Source organism: Phyllostomus hastatus, unplaced genomic scaffold, assembly GCF_019186645.2.
Source record: "Phyllostomus hastatus isolate PE091 unplaced genomic scaffold, TTU_PhHast_1.1 phas_contig_16, whole genome shotgun sequence".
In the NCBI taxonomy this organism is placed as follows: Eukaryota; Metazoa; Chordata; class Mammalia; order Chiroptera; family Phyllostomidae; genus Phyllostomus; species Phyllostomus hastatus.
The window spans coordinates 1,175,982-1,193,515 of NW_025333643.1; the positions used below are offsets into that span (position 1 = coordinate 1,175,982).

Below are 17,534 nucleotides of genomic sequence, written 5' to 3' on the forward strand. Positions count from 1 at the left end.
CGCATCAGTTACATACACCGGATTTTTTTTTGCAATTTATTGGAGAAAGCACCTAACCATGTACTACATTTTCCAGAAGACCTTGCGGCACGGTTGAGCTGAGCAGCTGGAGACCACGGGGGAGTTAACGTCGCCGCACAACGCCTGTGGTTTTGGGCAACGCGCGGTTTTCGCAACTCGGACAGTCTAGAGGGCCCTGCTCTCCGCACTCTGGCCGTAAACTCCTTTCGTCCCTAAGTAGAGCAAGACGGGCCGGGCCGGCCAGCGGGGTCTCACCATGGCCGCGAATGTGAGTGTCTCCTGGTCTGGCGGGCCACACCCAGGCTTCCCCAAATCTCGGGCCCTCCTTTTCCCCTCGGAGCTTCCTAGGTCTATTTTGCTGGTCAGACCCACGTCGGTGCGGCTGCCCCCCGCCCCCCCCCCCCGCTTCCCTCTGCATGCTGTGTCTATGCCTTCTAGCAGCTAATCTGTTAATTTGTTTTAGCCTGTCCAGACTCCTTTTGTCCGTATTCCTTGGTCCACCTGTTCCTCGGGTCGCTAATTTGTGGAGAGGGAGACTCAGGAGGTGTTGCTCCGGACATGGGATCTACTTGTGCTCGGCACCTCTCAGCAGCCCTTCCGTTCATTCCCAGTTACCGCCTAGGCCCTTGGAGTTTTAAAATTTGAGGAGCTGGACATAACCTCAGAGAGGGGCCCAGTCCGCGGGAGTTGGGGGAAGCCGATACCGCCCAGGTGGAGCTGTCCAGCCTGGGACAGACAGGGCTTTCCGGGCAGTCAGTGAACTCCCCGCCCTAGGTGTGTATGTAAGGGGCTCAGGTTTGTTTGGGAGCAGAAGAGTTAGGATGTCTGTAAGCATTTACCTACTACTGGACTTCTTGTCCTCCTAGCGTGGTTTCGGTTAGAGAGATCCTGACTGAAGGTGATTTCTTTCAAAAGGCTGCTGGCTTCTTGTCCCTGAAGCTAGCCTTTCTCAGGAATCTTTCAACTTAAGCCCAACATTCATTTAGCAAACCGAGTAGTCCTTTTCACCAGGGTGCTGTATATGGGAGAAGCCAGTGACTCACCACTCCCCTCCTGTATGAAAGTGCTTCTGGAGCCAGCTGGGGAGCCCTGCCAGCTCCAGACACTCCCTCCCTCCCTCCCTCCCGCTTTGGTGGAGTGCCCTACCCACTCTCTCCTGTCTTGTTAAACCCTCTTTCCAGGCCCCTTCTCTGTTCTGAGGGTCCCCTCTGCCTCCCACACCCTTCAAAAGTCAGAGTTTGTGTCACCCACAGCCCTAGTGCACTCTGCCCCAGGTTAGAGTTGTGTTGGAGGGCTGAAAGCCTTGACTGCTGCACCTAGAAAAAAGCCTCAGAGGTGGTCCATGAGACCCAGGATCTGCCAGGGGAGAGGGTAGTCAGGAGAGACTGGCTTGCTCCCAAAGGTGAACTCCTGTCTGCCCTCCACACCACCACCCTGTTTTACAGATGGGGTATTTCCCTAGCAGAAGAAGGCACTTGCCCAGGTCTTGCAGCCAGGTTGGCAGGTTACGTCGTCGTGGGAGTCAGGCAGACCTGGGGGCAAATCCACTTCCTCTTTGTAGTTGTATGGCTCTAATCTCTAGAGGGATGGGAAGTTTAAGGGAAATTGTGCTCTCAATAGTACCTGATGTGTAGTGGGTACTTAATACATGAAAAACATCTTCACACTCTAACATGGATGGTCCATCTGGTGGGCAGAGACCATCTTAGGATGTTGGGACCTGATTTTGCCAAGGAATGCAATTGAATCTGGGTATCCTCTGTTGCCAAGTCTTTGTTGATTCATCTAGTAGCTGGGTGTGTGTTTAGGGGAGGAGCCGCCCAGCCCTGGTGGTAGGGGAGCAGGGAGGTGACAGAATTCTTAATCAGTGTAATCACTGTCTTGTCACAGGCACAGCTTACTGTCTTCATTTTATAAGTGAGTAAACAGGATCAGGGAGGTAGAGCAACTAACTACCCAGGGTTTCACAGCAAGTGATTTTCAGGCCTATGGGTTGACCTCTGTTCCCACCTCTTACTACTTTTGAGCCCAGAGTGCTGGGACTGGGAGGGTATGTGTCACTGAGGACACATAAAGGTATTCAACACACATTATGTAGCCAACATCAAGATGGCCTTGAAGGGAAGGAAGAAAGGTTCAGGAGGGTGCCCCTCCGGCTGGGGGAGGTGTAAGGGTGGGTAGTGGGGAACGGGCAGAGGGAGTCTCCGTCATCCTGTTTATTGGGTGGGAATTTGGTTCAGAATGTGGACTGGGTGTGTCCTGCTACTACCCATTGTACTGATACAGCTGTTAACTCTGGGAGGTGGAGAGGGGTGTGTTGGCAGGAAAGGGGAACCGAAAGTTCTGGGTGATGGACATGTTCTGTGCTTTGGTCAGGATGCTGGTCAGGCGGGATCTACATTTGTCACAATCCATCAAACTGCACACTTAACATCTGTGTGTTTTTACCACATATAATTAAAACGAAAACAATATAAATAGTGAAATTTAATTTATTTAAAGAAACTAATTTTCTTTTTTTTTTCCTTCAGTATTCTAATACAAGTAACAGAAGAGAACATGTCAAAATTACGACTGACCCCCAGCCAGGCTTCCTACAGCGGCTGAGCGAGACCTCGGGTGGAATGGTTGTGGGGCTCATGACCTTCCTGCTTGCCTTCTACTTAATTTTTACCAATGAGGTAAAATGTTTAGGGTCCCACTGTGCAGAATGAGGGTCCCTGTAGCGCCAGGGAGCAAAGGCTATTGAATCCAGAGGCTGGATTGAATAATAAGGGCATAGATTTTACAAAAGAGAGGGGGATATGCTGAATTAATCAGAAATCTTTCTGTTGTGACTCCTCCCCCGCCCCCCACATACACATATAACTATGTGAAATAATGGGAAGTGAGTGGATAGGTTAACACACCTGAAATTCTGGGGGTAACACCAACTTCAGGTATAGTTGGATCCACGCATTCATGTTGGGTCACCAGAAATCTCCATTTTTCCATCTCTTGCCTGTGTTTCTCTGTTGTGGGTTTTCCTTTGGCAGACTCTTTTTGTTGGTTAAGGAATTTCAGGATCATATCCAATCAGCTTAGCAACCACAGAGAACAAAGGAACCATCTCCTTCTAAATGAATTTAACAACAATTGCAGGGAGATCTGAGTCCTGGTTTGGGTCTCAGTCCTCTCAACCAGTCCCCGTGGCCACTGAACACATGTACTGATTGGCTAGGCCTGGGTCATATGCTTTGGACCAAAGTACTGATTGGCCCATATAAATCACATGGACTGAGAGTAGGGGAGGGGAGGAGAAGACAGAGGAAAATTGGGGAGGGGATACCGGGCAGACAAAACATCAGCCAGTCCAGTGTGGAGGCAGTGGGGTGGTGGGGGGAGGTTTGCCTGGGAAAGCAGGAATCTTGGGTTCCAGTCATAACTCTGCCACTTGCTAGACTTCAGTTTTCCAACCGTAAAATGGGAAGAGTGGTCTCAGTGCTCTCTGAGGCCCATTCTGCCCTGAGACACTGTGTCAGGCTGTACCTGACTTACTGAAATCCTCACTGCCCTTTGCTCACAGGGCCGCGCATTGAAGACGGCAACCTCCCTGGCGGAAGGGCTCTCACTCGTGGTGTCCCCCGACAGCATCCACACTGTGGCTCCTGAGAACGAGGGGAAGCTGGTGCACATCATTGGGGCCCTGCGGACATCCAAGGTGTGTTTGGCGATGGTCGCTGACCCGCTGGAGGCTCGAAGCACATCACTAGATTTTGTTTGGTTGAGAATTTTGAAAACATGGACCTAGGAGATGGACACACAGGGCTGTGATTACCGTCTCCACCACTCAGAAGTTGTGTGGACCTGTAACTCGTAAATCTCAAGTCTTCATGGGGAGAATAATTGTAACAAATTAGGGGGCCAGTTTTGAAGATTTGGTGGGATTAAGTAGCTGAAATCCTGGCCTCATGCCTGGCATGTGGTGTGAGCTTTACAAATAGGTGCATTAATGATTATGATTAGCATGTGGTCTAGTTCAAGGGTACAAAGGTACTCTGGTTATTCAACCTTTCCTGTCTGAGCACTAAATGTGGCACTGAGCACCAATGCCACCGTGCCACTGGGCCTTGCAGCTTGAGCCTGCCCTGGGAGGCACATGTCACAGGCATTGGGTATTCAGAACTTGGGATAAGCAGCTTCTCCTGATTCTCCCACATGAAGTAGCCGTAGCATTCTCCATCCTGCCCCTATCCTCTGTACCTGTTTCTTTTCTAGTCCAGCTTCCCCTGAGTTGGGCATTCTGTGCTGGTGTGAGTCTTGTTCTTTATTTATTTGGTTTTGGTTTGTTTGATTCTTTTTGAAGCTCTTGTCTGACCCAAACTATGGGGTCCACATTCCAGCTGTGAAGCTGCGGCGGCAAGTGGAGATGTACCAGTGGGTGGAAACCGAGGATTCCAGGTGAGGTGCCAGAGAGTGGCAGTCAGCTGGGGGTAGAGGGGGTGCAGATGTTAGGATAAAACACAGGTGGCTTTTGTTTTGACATTTCTGAAATTTCAAGTATGAAATCTTACTGTCAGAGAAATGTCTAGTTTATCCTGAAGTTATTAGTGAATGATCTTTTGTTTGAAGGGGGCAGAAATCCAATGCACAGTGGCCCAAAGAAGGGAGGACTGATTAGCTCCCTTATCTGGAAAGTTCCACAGATGCCTGAGTTTAGATATTACTGGTTCCAGGCCACTATTTTTTCCCGTGTGTTAATTCCATCTCTTCTCCCATAAGGGGACAGAAGTGGCCTCCAGGTTTACATTCTGTCAGTTCTAACAAGTCTTAGGGGAGGCTCTTTATTTTTATTTTTTAATATTTTATTGATTATGCTATTACAGCTGTCCTAATACCTCCCCCTGCATCCCCCTCTACCCTGCATACCCTCTTAGGAGAGGCTCTTATTGGCCAGGGTGGGGTCACTGGAGCTAGGGGTGGGGTCAGCCCCACCTGAGATACATGGACTATGAGTTGAGGGGTGGGGAGGTGGCCCGGGAGCCAGGGCAGCTCAGCCTGGAGGAGGGCAGTTGCAGAGGGGCTCCCATGGGGCTGTCCTGGGGCAGAGGGCACAGCCAGATCTGTGAGCCCAGGGTGTGGGCTGCTGTCCTTTGTGCAAGCAGGTGGAGGCAGATTTCAGCTCCAGAGGAGAAAGCACTTTCTCCAATCAGGGCCTTCGAGGGCTGGAGCTGGCTGTCTGCTAGGGAGTGAGCACCGTGTCTCTGGGCTGGTATAGATAAGGCCTGAGCCATTTGGACCATTTGATGGGGCAGCCCCAGGTTGCTGCCAGCTGGAGACGCTTTGAGATGGGAATGCCTCAGGAGTGATGGGCTGACTCTGGGCTGCTGTGCTTTCCCTGCAGGGAGTATACTGAGGACGGCCAGGTGAAGACAGAGAGGAGGTACTCCTACAGTGAGTATGGGCCCCCATCCTCAAGGGCCACGCCCCAGGCCTGTGGGTAGATGGTGGGCACATCCTTGCAGTGGAGAAGGGCACAGGACCAGGTATTGGGGTCCCTGGGTGCTGGTCTGCAGAGCCCTGCTCTCCCATCCATCCAGCGAGGCTCCAGGAGCTGCCCCTTCAGCCATGGAGCGGTCATGGGCTTGGATAAGAGGATGAGGGGCTGGTAGGCCTTAGACATGTGACCACTCATGCCATGGTTGCTGAGTTTGTTCCCTTTTCCCACAACAGACCCTGAATGGAGGTCAGAAATCGTCAACAGCAGAAACTTCGACCGAGAGATTGGCCACAAAAACCCCAGGTGAGGGCTGGGCCCCAGGCCCATGTGCAGCCTCAGCTTCCTCATCTGCGTAATGGGATTGAGCTACTCCTGCTTTATGAGTTGATTAGAGTGTTGGATGTGTGGGCCACACTGTGGCCTGTGATGACCACACTCCCCCTGGCACAAGTCTGGACGCGGGGTGGATAGCTCCTATGTCGGGTGCCGGGAACACAGAGGCAAGACCCATGCTACCCTCAAACAAGTCACGAATATAAGGCTTGGACCAAGTGCCTGCAGGGGTGTGCGTGTACAGCACCAGGGAAGCATCTGGCAGCAGTTTGCCGTGGGGGCAGGAGGACAATCAAGAAGGGCTTTCAGCAGGCAGTGGCATTTGATCTGGGCCTTTGTAAGAATCGGGCAGAGGGAGGTTCACTCAGGGACATGGGGCTGGAGCAGGCCTAATGCTGGAGCATGCCTGGAGGGTGGGGTGTGTGTGCCCGAGGGCCTTGAATGTACACAGGGGGCTTGAGTACTACCTGAGGCCAGGAAGGGTCAGGGAGGTGGGAGGTTCATGGAAGGCCCATCTGATGCCTGAGGGTGGGGTGGACAGGCTGGTAGGGGTCTGGGCAGGAGAGTATGAAGCTCTGGGGACAGTAGACAGAATGAGGGTGCACCATCCAGGGAAGAGGGACTCCAGCACCCAGGGTAAGGAGTTGCTGTAAAGACAAGACGTCTGCAGTGCCTGGGCTGGTCTGGACTTGCAGCATCCCCCTGGGCAGGGACCCAGCCGAGCACAACCCAGAGGAACCCACACAGCTCCCACCTGGGGCCCTGCCTCACTGATAGCTCCCTCTCGTCCACAGTGCGATGGCAGTGGAGTCGTTCACAGCAACTGCCCCCTTTGTCCAGATTGGCAGGTTTTTCCTCTCCACAGGTAAGTCTCTGGCCCCTTCAGGTGAGCCATTGCCAACCCAGAGGCTTTGTGCTTCCATTTGGCCACCTCCCAGGAGCTGGTGCCTCTCGTACTCAGCCCTTATGTGGGTACAGGGGCCCCGCTGCCCTGGGTGTGGGATCAGCCAGCAGCTTTCCAAGGATCATGTTTTGGGCTGGGACCAGAGGGAAGGCAAATCTTTAGGAGGCAGGGACTCATGTAGAACACCCCCACCCTAGGCAGATTCCTCTGACACCTGGATTATTCCAGAGAATGACTGCCAGTCACTGTTGGGGTGCTGGTCCCTGTCTGACCAGACAAAATCAAGGGCCTTTCCTCCAGCACCCCTTGAGCCAGCTGTAGAGACAAGGCTTCCCCTGGGGCTCCACTGCTGAGCCCCGTATGGCATCTAGCCTGAGCCAGGTAGTAGGTGGTTCATTTTAACCCCCACCCCCCAAGTTATTTCAAAGTCAAGGGACAATGCAGTATCACCAGCCACAGGACCTCCTAGGGCTCTGTCCCTGAACTTGACCCAGGAAGGTGGGAGAGAAGACACTGAGGGCCCCAACAGCCAACGTGAGGGAGTAGAGGCCGGCAATTCAGAGCTTGGCCTGTCTGCCATCTGCTCTGTGGCTCAGCCAGTGCCTGCTGTGCCAGCCAGCCCTGGCCTCAAGTGGTCTCCATGCAGCTGAGAGCCAGGCTTGCACACAGATAAGTGGACCCAAGGTAGAATGGGTACAGGGCTGAGACCATTCCCAGAGCCGTGGTCTCCATTCCCCGACTGGATGGAGACGGGACAGGGAAGGCTTCCTGGAGGAGGTGGAGACTGCAGTGGGGCTGGCACAGGAGCAGCCGAGGAAATGGAGCTGTAGAAGGTCACTCTGCGTGTGGCTGTGTGTATGAAGGCCCTGAGGGGGTTGAACCAGGAGGGGCGCGGTTCCACAGGAGGGTGCAGTGGGAAGGATGCCAGGTTGAGGGGTTTGCAGGTCAGGGGTGTCTAAGACTGCACACCTTGTCTCTGACCACCCTGTTCCTCTTAGGCCTCATTGACAAAGTCGACAACTTCAAGCCACTGAGCCTGTCCAAGCTGGAGGACCCGCATGTGGACATCATTCGCCGGGGAGACTATTTCTACCATAGTGAAAACCCCAAGTATCCCGAGGTGCCGAGGGGCTTGGGCAGTTTGGAGAGCAGTCAGGCCCCTCAGAGCACCATTCCCCAGCATACACAGCGGTCAAATTCTGGCTTAAGACTCTGATTCGGTTCAGTGGAGCCCACAACTGCACTTGGCCAAGTGAAATCGGAGGGAGGGGGCATTTTAGGTGATGGAACCACCCGGGCAGAGCTGTGGAGGTGGGAAGAGGGGTAGGCGTAGGGGGGTCAACAGTGCCATGGACCCAGGCACAGGCTGGCTGCTCCTGGCCTCACCCGCCCGCTTCTCTTCCACCCCCAGGTCGGAGACCTGCGAGTTTCCTTTTCCTATGCGGGGCTGAGCAGCGACGACCCTGACCTGGGCCCGGCTCATGTGGTATGTAGCCTCCGCGGCGGCGCAGACCAAGGCAGGGCTTCCTACTCTTCCTGGGCACGGACACAGGGGACGGTGTTGTGAACGTTGCTTTGGACCCTCCCTCTGGGAGCAGTGTTCACGTGCTCGTACTCACCCAGTTAGGCGTGGCCTTGAGTAGTTTGAGAGGTGTGTCCCCTGAAGCCATCCATGGGTATCAGTTGACCCCACGTTAAGAACTGTAGTTCTGGGGGACCTCATAATGATGCGTGAACTCTCATGAGTTCTCCCATTCACAGGTAGCTCCTCCACTAGCCCCCAGTTTTTGCTCTACACGCTTGCTGTCGCATTCCCGACCCTGTTGAGTACATTCTACCCCGGCCAGACCCTGCTCCTGCCCAGGGCCCTTCGTGGGGCTGCAAATGGAGCGACTTTGGGAGCTCCAGGAGCTGCAGCACCCCAGGCCGATGTGTGGAGTGAGAGGCTCAGGGATGGCTTGGGTCTCTCACTTGCTTCCCTGTCAGACACACAGTGTTGAGGGGTGCTGGGACTGGGCGGGCTGGTCACCCCCTCAGCTCTAATGCTGAATTCCCTGACCAGGTCACTGTGATTGCCCGGCAGCGGGGTGACCAGCTAGTCCCATATTCTACCAAGTCTGGGGACACCTTGCTTCTCCTGCACCATGGGGACTTCTCACCAGAGGTGAGTTGCCAACTTCTGTGATGGAGGGACTGGTGTCTCCCTCCCTGGCACTTCCCTCCTGTGGTTATTTAATATGTACTTACTACTAGTGGTCATAGCCAGTGTTAGGAGGCAAGGAGAAGAAAAAGGAGTAAGTATCTCCCTGTGTGCCAGGCTGTGCTGGGCGCAACAGTGGGCAAAAGGCTTCCTTCCGGTCTAGTGGGGGAGAGACACTCAGCAGTAAAACAGGTAAGGGCATTTGCACTGGCTGTCGTGAAGAAGAGACAGATGATCTGGGATAAATAGGCATGACCATAGGAAATCTGCTCTGGCAGTGGGAAGGCCTCTCTGAGTAACGTTTCTGCTGAGTGCCAAGTGAAGAGAAGGGGCCAGTGCTGGAACTAGTCCAGGCAAGTCAGAGTTCGTCTTGTTGGGGCATCAGGAGTGTCCTTGTGGCCACTGCCCAGAGAGGGGTCGGGGAAGCAAGGCTGCTGAGCAGGCAGGGGCCCCTCAGCATTTGGGGGGCAGTAAAGGGATTTGAGCAGAGTCCCAGGACCAGGTGAGGGTGGGCACCCCTGTTCCCATCTGTAGAAGGAAGAGGGAGGGTCACACGTCACCTGAGTTGCAAGGAGAAGGGGTACAAAGATGTACCAATTAGCTCCATTGCATGCCTAAAATTAGCTACTTTCTCCAGGCAGGAAACCCTTTACAGAAACACACAACTTTTACGCTGTTGGTGAACACAGTGTACCACTTGTGGTACATTCTGTGCTCGCTTTCAATAGGATTGCTGGGCTTTGCATCCAGAAGGGTTTGAATGGGTAAGGGCAGCAGACAGGTGTCAGGGTTTAGCTGGGACCCTTTTGACCCTATTCTCAGGCCCCAAGCAGTCATCCCTCTCACTTTAGCCCCCAGCCCTGGCGTGCTGCTTGGGCCCAGCCCTCTCTAGGCAGGACCAGAGTGTGGTTGGGCTGTAGCCCAGGAGCCTGCTTGCCAACCTCAGGGTGGGGCTGCCACCTCCCAGCCTGGCAGGGCATGAGTCACCCTTCCCTCCAGCAGCTCTCAGGGCCACCTGGGGCATTTCTAAAATTAGGAGGCCCTGTCCAGGCCCTTCCCTCTTTCCCAGAGCTCCAGCTCCATCCCCAGGCTTCCATCCTCCTGCAGGTAGAGGCCTGAGACTCAGAGCTGTCCCCCTGGAAAGGCATGGCGGTGCTCATGGCTTAGGTCCCTGCCCCGGAGGGGAGGCTGTGACAGAGCAGATGGGCAGAGCCTCCTGGTCGCCCTGCGCCTCGAGCCCAGGCTCCGGGGTCTCTGCCGAGTGAGGAGGGGAGGCTTGGGGCCACGGAGGCAGCCCCGGGCCCTGTGAAACCCCAACCCTGTGAGCCGGGAGGTCCAGATTTCAGTCCTGGGGACAGGAGAGTGCCCTGTGGACAAGCAGGGGCACTGGAGACAGCCCCCGCTCAAGCCCTGCTCTGCCTTCTGCTGGCTGTGGAACCTCAAGCGAGTTATTATCCTCTCATCCTGACCCCCTCTGTAAATTGGAGATTTAAAGAGAGATGATTATTGCCATTATCCCTACCTTATGTGGTTGTTGTGAAGATTATCCACTCTGCGAGTTTTTACCGAGCACCAGGGACCTAGGGACAGAACAGACGTGATCCCTGCCCTCAGGCTTGTAGCTTGGTTAACTGCTTGGGGTGAGACCCCAGGTGTGTTACTTATCCCCTCGGAGCCTCAGTTTCCTCATCTGTACAGTGAAGTAAGTTGCCTACCTCATCAAGTCGTTTCGAGGATTGAATACTACTTGTAAAGCACCTAGGACAGTGACTGATAAATAGTAAGCAGTGAATGTTAGCTCTCATGCTGTTACCACAGATGACGGTAAGGTAGGCTCTCTGAAGAAATGTCCTTTAAGCCCACACTGGCAGAATGTGCAGGAGCTGGCCAGGCGTGGCTGCAGGCAGGTGTGTTGTCAGCACAGCGGACACATGCGCAAAGTTCCCGAGGCAGGAGGACGCTCGACTTGGTCTCCGACAGGCAGCCATGGGGCTGGGCACAGGGCTTGGCAGGCTGCTGTGTGGAGAAGGTGGTGGCAATGGCAGCAGCAGGGAGGCCAGTGGGGAGGAGGCTGCCTCAGAGGTCCCAGTGAGGGGGTGACAGTAGTGAGAGAGGGTTTGAGGAAATGGGGACCAGGGTTGACAGGACTTGCCAATGGCCTGGATGGGAGGTGGTGAGGGGAGGAACAAGCCAAATTTGCCACCCAGATTTGAGCTTGTGCAGGTGGGTGGGTGCTACCATCTGCCGAGATGGAGATGGCATGGAGGAACAGGTTGGGGTGGAAGCTCCAGTGTCAGTCAGTGTTGGATGTGCCAGGACATGAAGTGGAGATGTCACACAGGCGGAGGGTGGGGCACCGGGGGGAGGACCAGGGAGGTGCCATGGCAGCAGCCTGAGAGGCACTGATGTATGGGTGGATTTCCTGGCAAGAGAGTGTAGACTGAGGCAGCTGGAGAATTTCAACATTTAGGGGGCAATAAGAGGGAAGGAGTGGCCCCGGAGACTAAGAAGGAGTAGTCTGAGAAGTAGGAGGGAAAACAGGAGAGGGTCATCCCACGTGCCACGAGCAGCTTCCCAGATTGAGTCGGGTACCATACTCGAAGCGGTTTCCGTAGCGCCTGGCAGACACAGTCAGACGTCCCTGCAGTCATGGATGTTGGTCAATGACCCCAGAAAGGTACTGCTGTAGTGTCAGGGAGAGTCAAGTTCCTTCCGGATGTTCTGCTAAAGACTTTTTTTTTAATCTTCACCTGAGGACATTTTTTCATTGCTTTTAAGAGTGAAAGGGGCGGGGAAAGAAAGAGAGAGAGAGAGAGAGAGATATCGATTGGTTTGCCTTCTCATACATGCCTTGACCCAGGATCAAACCCACAACCAGGGTATGTGCCCTGACTGGGAATTGAACCCATGACTTTTTGGTCTATGGGACGACATTCCAACCAACAGATCCACACCAGCCAGGACAAGATGTTGGGCTAAGGGCTCTTGAAGGAGGTGGGCTGCAATCTGAGGAGGGCCCATGTCTTCCACGATCTGTGTGCACACCCTGCCCTCCTGTGCTAGGCTGGGGGGTACATACACCCGGGTGGGAGCTGTGCCCTTATCTTCCTCTGGTCTGTTCAGAAATGCCCAGTGTCTGCTGCAGTGGCGTGGCCTCTAGCCACCTGGCCTGCCAGCTGGGTAGGCCAGTGACCCCCTCAGACAGGAAGTGTAACACCATATTTTCCTGCCTTGTCCTGCAGGAGGTGTTTCTGAGAGAACAGAAGAGCAATTCCATGAAGACATGGGGCCTGCGGGCTGCCGGCTGGATGGCCATGTTCACGGGGCTCAGCCTTATGACGCGGATCCTCTACACCCTGGGTAGGCGCGAAGGGACGGGCGGGGAGCCTCACCCGCTCTCTGTGAGTGCCCTGGGTGTCTTCCAGGCTTTTCACACCGTCCTCTGTCAGCCTTTCTCCCCGATGGTGTGCGCTCTGCGGCCCCAACTGGGCCTCTGGTCCATCTCAGTCCCCACTCCGTAGCCTTGAGTTGGATGAGCAAAGGCAGGCAGGCAGGAGAGACAAGATGTTTTCAGGGGTGAGGGCTGAGTGGATGCCGATCCTGTGAGGCTGGCCTCGCCCTGGAGTCTGGGGGTCTGGCTCTGCTTTGTCCACTCCCTTGCTCATTCCTGCCTCCCTTCATCCCACGGCTGAGTAGCCACGGTGAGGAGGCTGGCCAGCCTTTGCAGTGGCCGGGCCTGAAATCTGACGTCAGAGCTCTGAACCCTTGGGCCATCCTCCGTCCTGTCTCAGCTTCAGTTATCTCACCTGATTTGTAGTTTTATGAAACGTTTGGCAAATAGGAATCACTAAAAATTGTTATACTTCATTCCCCACCTGAAAAACTGGGCTAGATTTGGGCTAGCCAGCAATTCTGGGGCACAAGGGAGAGTTTGCTGGGCTGTTCCCCTGGCCCGAGGCTGGCACCAGTGAGCCCTGTAGTTGCCCAAGCGCCCTGGGCTGGTTCAGGACTGAGTGTCCAGGCTGATTGAGTAAGGGCTGGGTCAGACTGTTGCAACGGGAGGTTGGGGCTTCAGAGGACTTTCCATTTGAGCCTTTACCCCACTGTGTCTCTGCCCAGTCAGGTGATCCTGTCAGCCTTCTCTGGGCCCCAACAAACCTCTCTCCCACTTACCCATGCCAGCTGGGGAGAGGTCTGGCCGCACATATCCCAGACTCTCAGAGCGGGGAGGGCCACCCACCTCATTTTATGGATGGGAGAACTGAGGTGCAGGGAAGGGAAGGACACTTCCTCGAGGTTTTCTTTGGGTAGCTGAACCGTGCTCAGGAAGGCCAGCTACATCTTGGGCACCGTTTGGGAGATCTGACTTTGAACAGAAGCCTCCATCCTTTTCCTCTGCGCTGAGCCCATCTCGGTTGTGTGATCTGGACAGGCTGTCTCCCCTCTTGGAGACTCATGTCCGCATTGTTAAGATGAGGAGGTTGGAGTCTATCTCAGATGGCCCTTCTCTGAACCTCTGACTACCTGAGATCCTCTGATTCTCCCCTGTCTGGAATGCTGACATTCCAGACTCAGAACAGACTACAGAGCATGGGGAGCCCCGAAGTGCAGGTTGAGTGACTCAGAACCTGCAATGAAAGCACCCATTCACTCAGTAAGAACTAACCGTGTGCCTGGTGCGTGCCAGGCATTGCTCTGAGCCCTGCAGACCACACAGTGAGCAGGACGGACAAGGCCCCTGTCCTTCCAAGGCTCAGAGCAATGGCTTGGAGCTCAGGCCTTGGGCTTTGACAGTCCTGAGTTTAAATTCTGGCTCTTGTGCTTTCTAGCTGTAGGACTTTGGGTGAGTTGAGCTCCCTGGGCCTTGGTGACCTTGTGGGTAAAATGAGATGAAGAATAGCATTGGCCTTACAGAATGGGCCTGAGGGTTTAATGAGATGGTGCACACAGTGTCTGACACCTGGTCACCCCTCAAAAACAAACTGCTCAGTATGAGGGCTAAGTGGGGTGCTTGCTCCCTGAGTAGACAAAGGTGAGCTATGACATGGCCTCTAGGGCGCTGGAGCCACAGCAGGGCACCTGGGCTTGCTTTGCAAACCCAATGGCACCAGCCCACTGGGGCCTCCTGAGCACCGAGTGAAGATTTCCCCAGCAGACAGCAGTCACGGGGTGCCATCCTGGAGGAGAGACAGGTCAGAGACAGCAGTGGATCCACCTGGATCCTAGACTTCCTCATGTGGGGCCAGTGGCCTGAGAGATCCTTGTGGGGGTGGTGCAGCTGAGGCTAATTTGTTTCCCTCGTCCCTGCACAGAGCTGGCACGTAGGTAATCGGTAAGGACCTGCTGCTTGGATGAACGAACACCTCCAGGAATGGCCGAGGCACCTGAATAGGCATCCGTAGAATGGTCTGTCCCATCTCCTGTGTTGTGTACAGCAAATGGCATTTGCCACTGCTGTAGTCGAATGTTTTTATATTGGCCTCAGGCTGGTTTCGCCGTACAGTTTAATGTTTCCCAAGCACTTACAGATGCCTTCTCCCTGGGGCGGTGCACAGCCACACAGCTCAGGAGTGAGCGCTCCTGGCCTTTTGGATCTCCCAGCCCTCACTGGCAGGGTGTTTTTGCCGCCCACCACCTTCTCTCCGTCCTCACCTGGCAGCAAGGGCCCACCCTTGTCTAGAGAGGGGGACCATTTGGTGACTTGAGACGTAGAGCGTGGTGTTCTCGGAAATCTCACTGCCTTTTTCTTTCCCACAGTGGACTGGTTTCCTGTCTTCCGCGACCTGGTCAACATTGGCCTGAAGGCCTTTGCCTTCTGCATGGCCACCTCACTGACCCTGCTGACCGTAGCTGCCGGCTGGCTCTTTTACCGGCCCCTGTGGGCCCTCTTCCTTGGCTGCCTGGCCCTGGTGCCCATCATCGTTGCTCGGACACGGGTGCCAGCCAAAAAGCTCGAGTGAAACAGGACCTGGCACCCACCCAACATCCATGTGAGCTTCAGGATCTGGCATGCCCCCCACTTCCCTGACCCTGCTGCACACCAGCACACGAGTGCACATTGGGTTTGGATTCTGCACCTGCTCTGCTCTGCAAGGAGCCAGCCTTGGCGGTGTGCCCTCATGTCGGGTTGGTGTCCATCTGCTAACGTCTCTTCACCCCCTTTCTTGCCAGTAAACAGCTTCGATGGGCAGAAGGCAGCTCCTCTCTGGCAGCATGACAAGTGTTCTCCTACTTGTTTCCTCCCCTTCTCTGGGGACTGTGTGTGTGGCTGGTTCTCGTGCTTCATTTAGCTGATGTCTGCAGATGTCAAGGCGACACAGACCTGCTGCCTTACCCCTTACTGCCCCTACCCCGGAGATGAGTGCCGGGGCTCCGCCACAGCCGCCAGCTGCACCCTGGATGCTGCAGGGCCGCCTGTGTCATCAGCTGTCTCCAGTCAGTGCCTGACTGCCGGGAGACTAAGCCCATGTCCTCCAAAGCCATGGAGTGTGTGAGCAGAACTTGATTCGGTTTTTCAAACAGAAAACCCACTGGAGATGTGGAAAAACTTGGACATTTGTCGGCTTTATACTCTTTTCATGGTTTGGCAGAATCTTTTTAGTGTACGGGATCTCCAAAGGCCCTGAGTTTTCGTGGCTTCACTTAGTGTGTGCTTCAGGGTCGCTTCGTCTACCCTAAGAGGGAGTCATTTGAAATAAGATTTGAAAAGCAAAACAGAAAACCTGAATGATGAACATTTCAGACTGTTATAGAAAAAGACACCCTTTAACCTGTTAGCTGAAGTTAATTCAGATCACAGAAGTGTTAAATGGGGGTGTGACTTATCTGGCTTAAATACGAGAAAACGTTACCACTGTCAGTGTTCTGGGTCACTGGGAAGCTTTAAGACGCTTTTGAAACAAGTGTTAGCAAAAGGCTTTTTCCCTCTGGGAGTTGGGGAATCTCTACAGAATAAAGCGTTTCCTTTCATCCTCTGGCATCAGACACTATACTTATGTACTTGAAGATAGTTTTGAGTTTTTAGTCAACCATCAAAGGAAAAGGCTGGGAAAAACGGTGAGGAAAGGTTGGAAGCTTCTTTATCCTACCTTCCTTCCTAGTGACCCCCAGTCAAAATCAAGACTTAGCGGCCTCAGGCTTGCTGTGGATTTGAATGCGCTTGTCTGGCCTTGTTCCCTTCATCGTGAGAGCGTGAGAGTACTTCCGACAGGAGCAGCCAGGCCTCCAGGGGCTGCTTCTGGGGTTTGTTTTATCTGTCTTATCCACCATGTTGCTCTTCCAAAGCAAAACTTACCCACACTCAATTCACGTATTTCCTAAGTTTCCCAATTACTCTCATATCCTTTGGAAGATTATATTGTAACCTTGATGTCCTGAAAAATTCTTTGTATTATCTTTTATCTTTTCACTATTTGGAAATTGTTCTGCCTTGCTGGGAGTGGTTGCTTTAGCAAGTACTTGGTAGTTGAATAGGGGTCAGAACTTCTGGAAATAGCAACCTAATACTTTCTCCTGTTGTCCTGGTGTATCTGGGCCACAAACTGAGATGCTTCGTGGCAAAGACAGCAGGGCCCAGAGATGATTTGTGTGTTTACAGACCGAAATAGCATCACTGCTGTTCACCACGGCCTGTTCACTGCATCTCTGAGTCCTCACAGGCTGCGTTTGGAAACCAGATGATGGCCGCACACAAAGCCATGGGGTTTGGTCTTCGTGATTCTTCCCAGCACAGGCTCCAAGTTACTGCCAATTTCAAGTGTTCTTCAGGAGCAAAATAATGTTAATATTTGATGCCTTTGAAAAATCGTGAAATTTGTATTCCCTTTGTATTTTTGATAGGAAATCAAAATAAATTTCTAAATGTCTTTTATTGGACCTTGTCATTATCCCTTTTGGTTTTGTATTCTTTCTGAAATTTCTATTGTAAAGAATTCAGCCATAAAATTTAGTAAAAACTGTATGAATTTAACTCAGTTGTAAGTTGTTTTTAGTGGTTAAAGTAGATTAAAAAAAAAAGGCAACTCGGTATTTCTAGCATTTAGAAGTCTTAAATACCAAAGTCTACTGTGTTTTGGATGGAGTTAAAGTGAATGACTCACACTTCACCCATTCTCAGAATGTGCTACAAGAAAGGCGTGGGATAGAACCACCGTCCAGTGTGGCGCACACGGCATCCTTGGCTTTGGGTTGGCGCAGACCTGAATTCCAACCCCAAGCCCCCCACCCATGGGCTGTGTGATGTTGGGAGCATCAATGCTCTCTGAGCCTGCTTCCACACCTGTAAAATGAGGACAGTGCCATCCTACTCATACCAGTCTACTGTGAGGACTAACTGGGAGAAAACCCATGAAACGCCAAACACACATGACACATTTTCATTCCTTTTGCCTCCTGTTCTGCAGCAGTGAACGGCTGCTAATCGTCCACTCAAACTAGCAATTTGAAGTTTTTTTTTTTTTTTTGCTACAAGATTTGAAGCAGGTGGTAACTTTCTAAAACCTATTCTTTTATTTCTCAAAACCCAATGTTTTATTTGACTTCAATAATGCCCCCTAGGAGCTGACATCTGCCTGAAAAACAAGTTATTTCTGCAGACA

The 17,534-nt window shown here is 53.2% G+C and overlaps 1 protein-coding gene across 1 annotated transcript; it reads left to right on the forward strand.

Moving 5' to 3' along the window:
• The first annotated feature begins 63 nt into the window (after nucleotides 1-63).
• On the forward strand, nucleotides 64-16,906 carry TMEM43 (transmembrane protein 43). The gene is made up of 12 exons (XM_045832424.1): nucleotides 64-289; nucleotides 2,553-2,702; nucleotides 3,587-3,721; nucleotides 4,367-4,461; nucleotides 5,405-5,454; nucleotides 5,734-5,803; nucleotides 6,628-6,698; nucleotides 7,736-7,857; nucleotides 8,149-8,223; nucleotides 8,800-8,901; nucleotides 12,180-12,297; nucleotides 14,695-16,906. Exons 1-12 carry the CDS (start codon nucleotides 278-280, stop codon nucleotides 14,895-14,897), a joined length of 1,203 nt encoding a protein of 400 aa, XP_045688380.1. The 5' UTR covers nucleotides 64-277; the 3' UTR covers nucleotides 14,898-16,906.
• The last annotated feature ends 628 nt before the right edge of the window (nucleotides 16,907-17,534 follow it).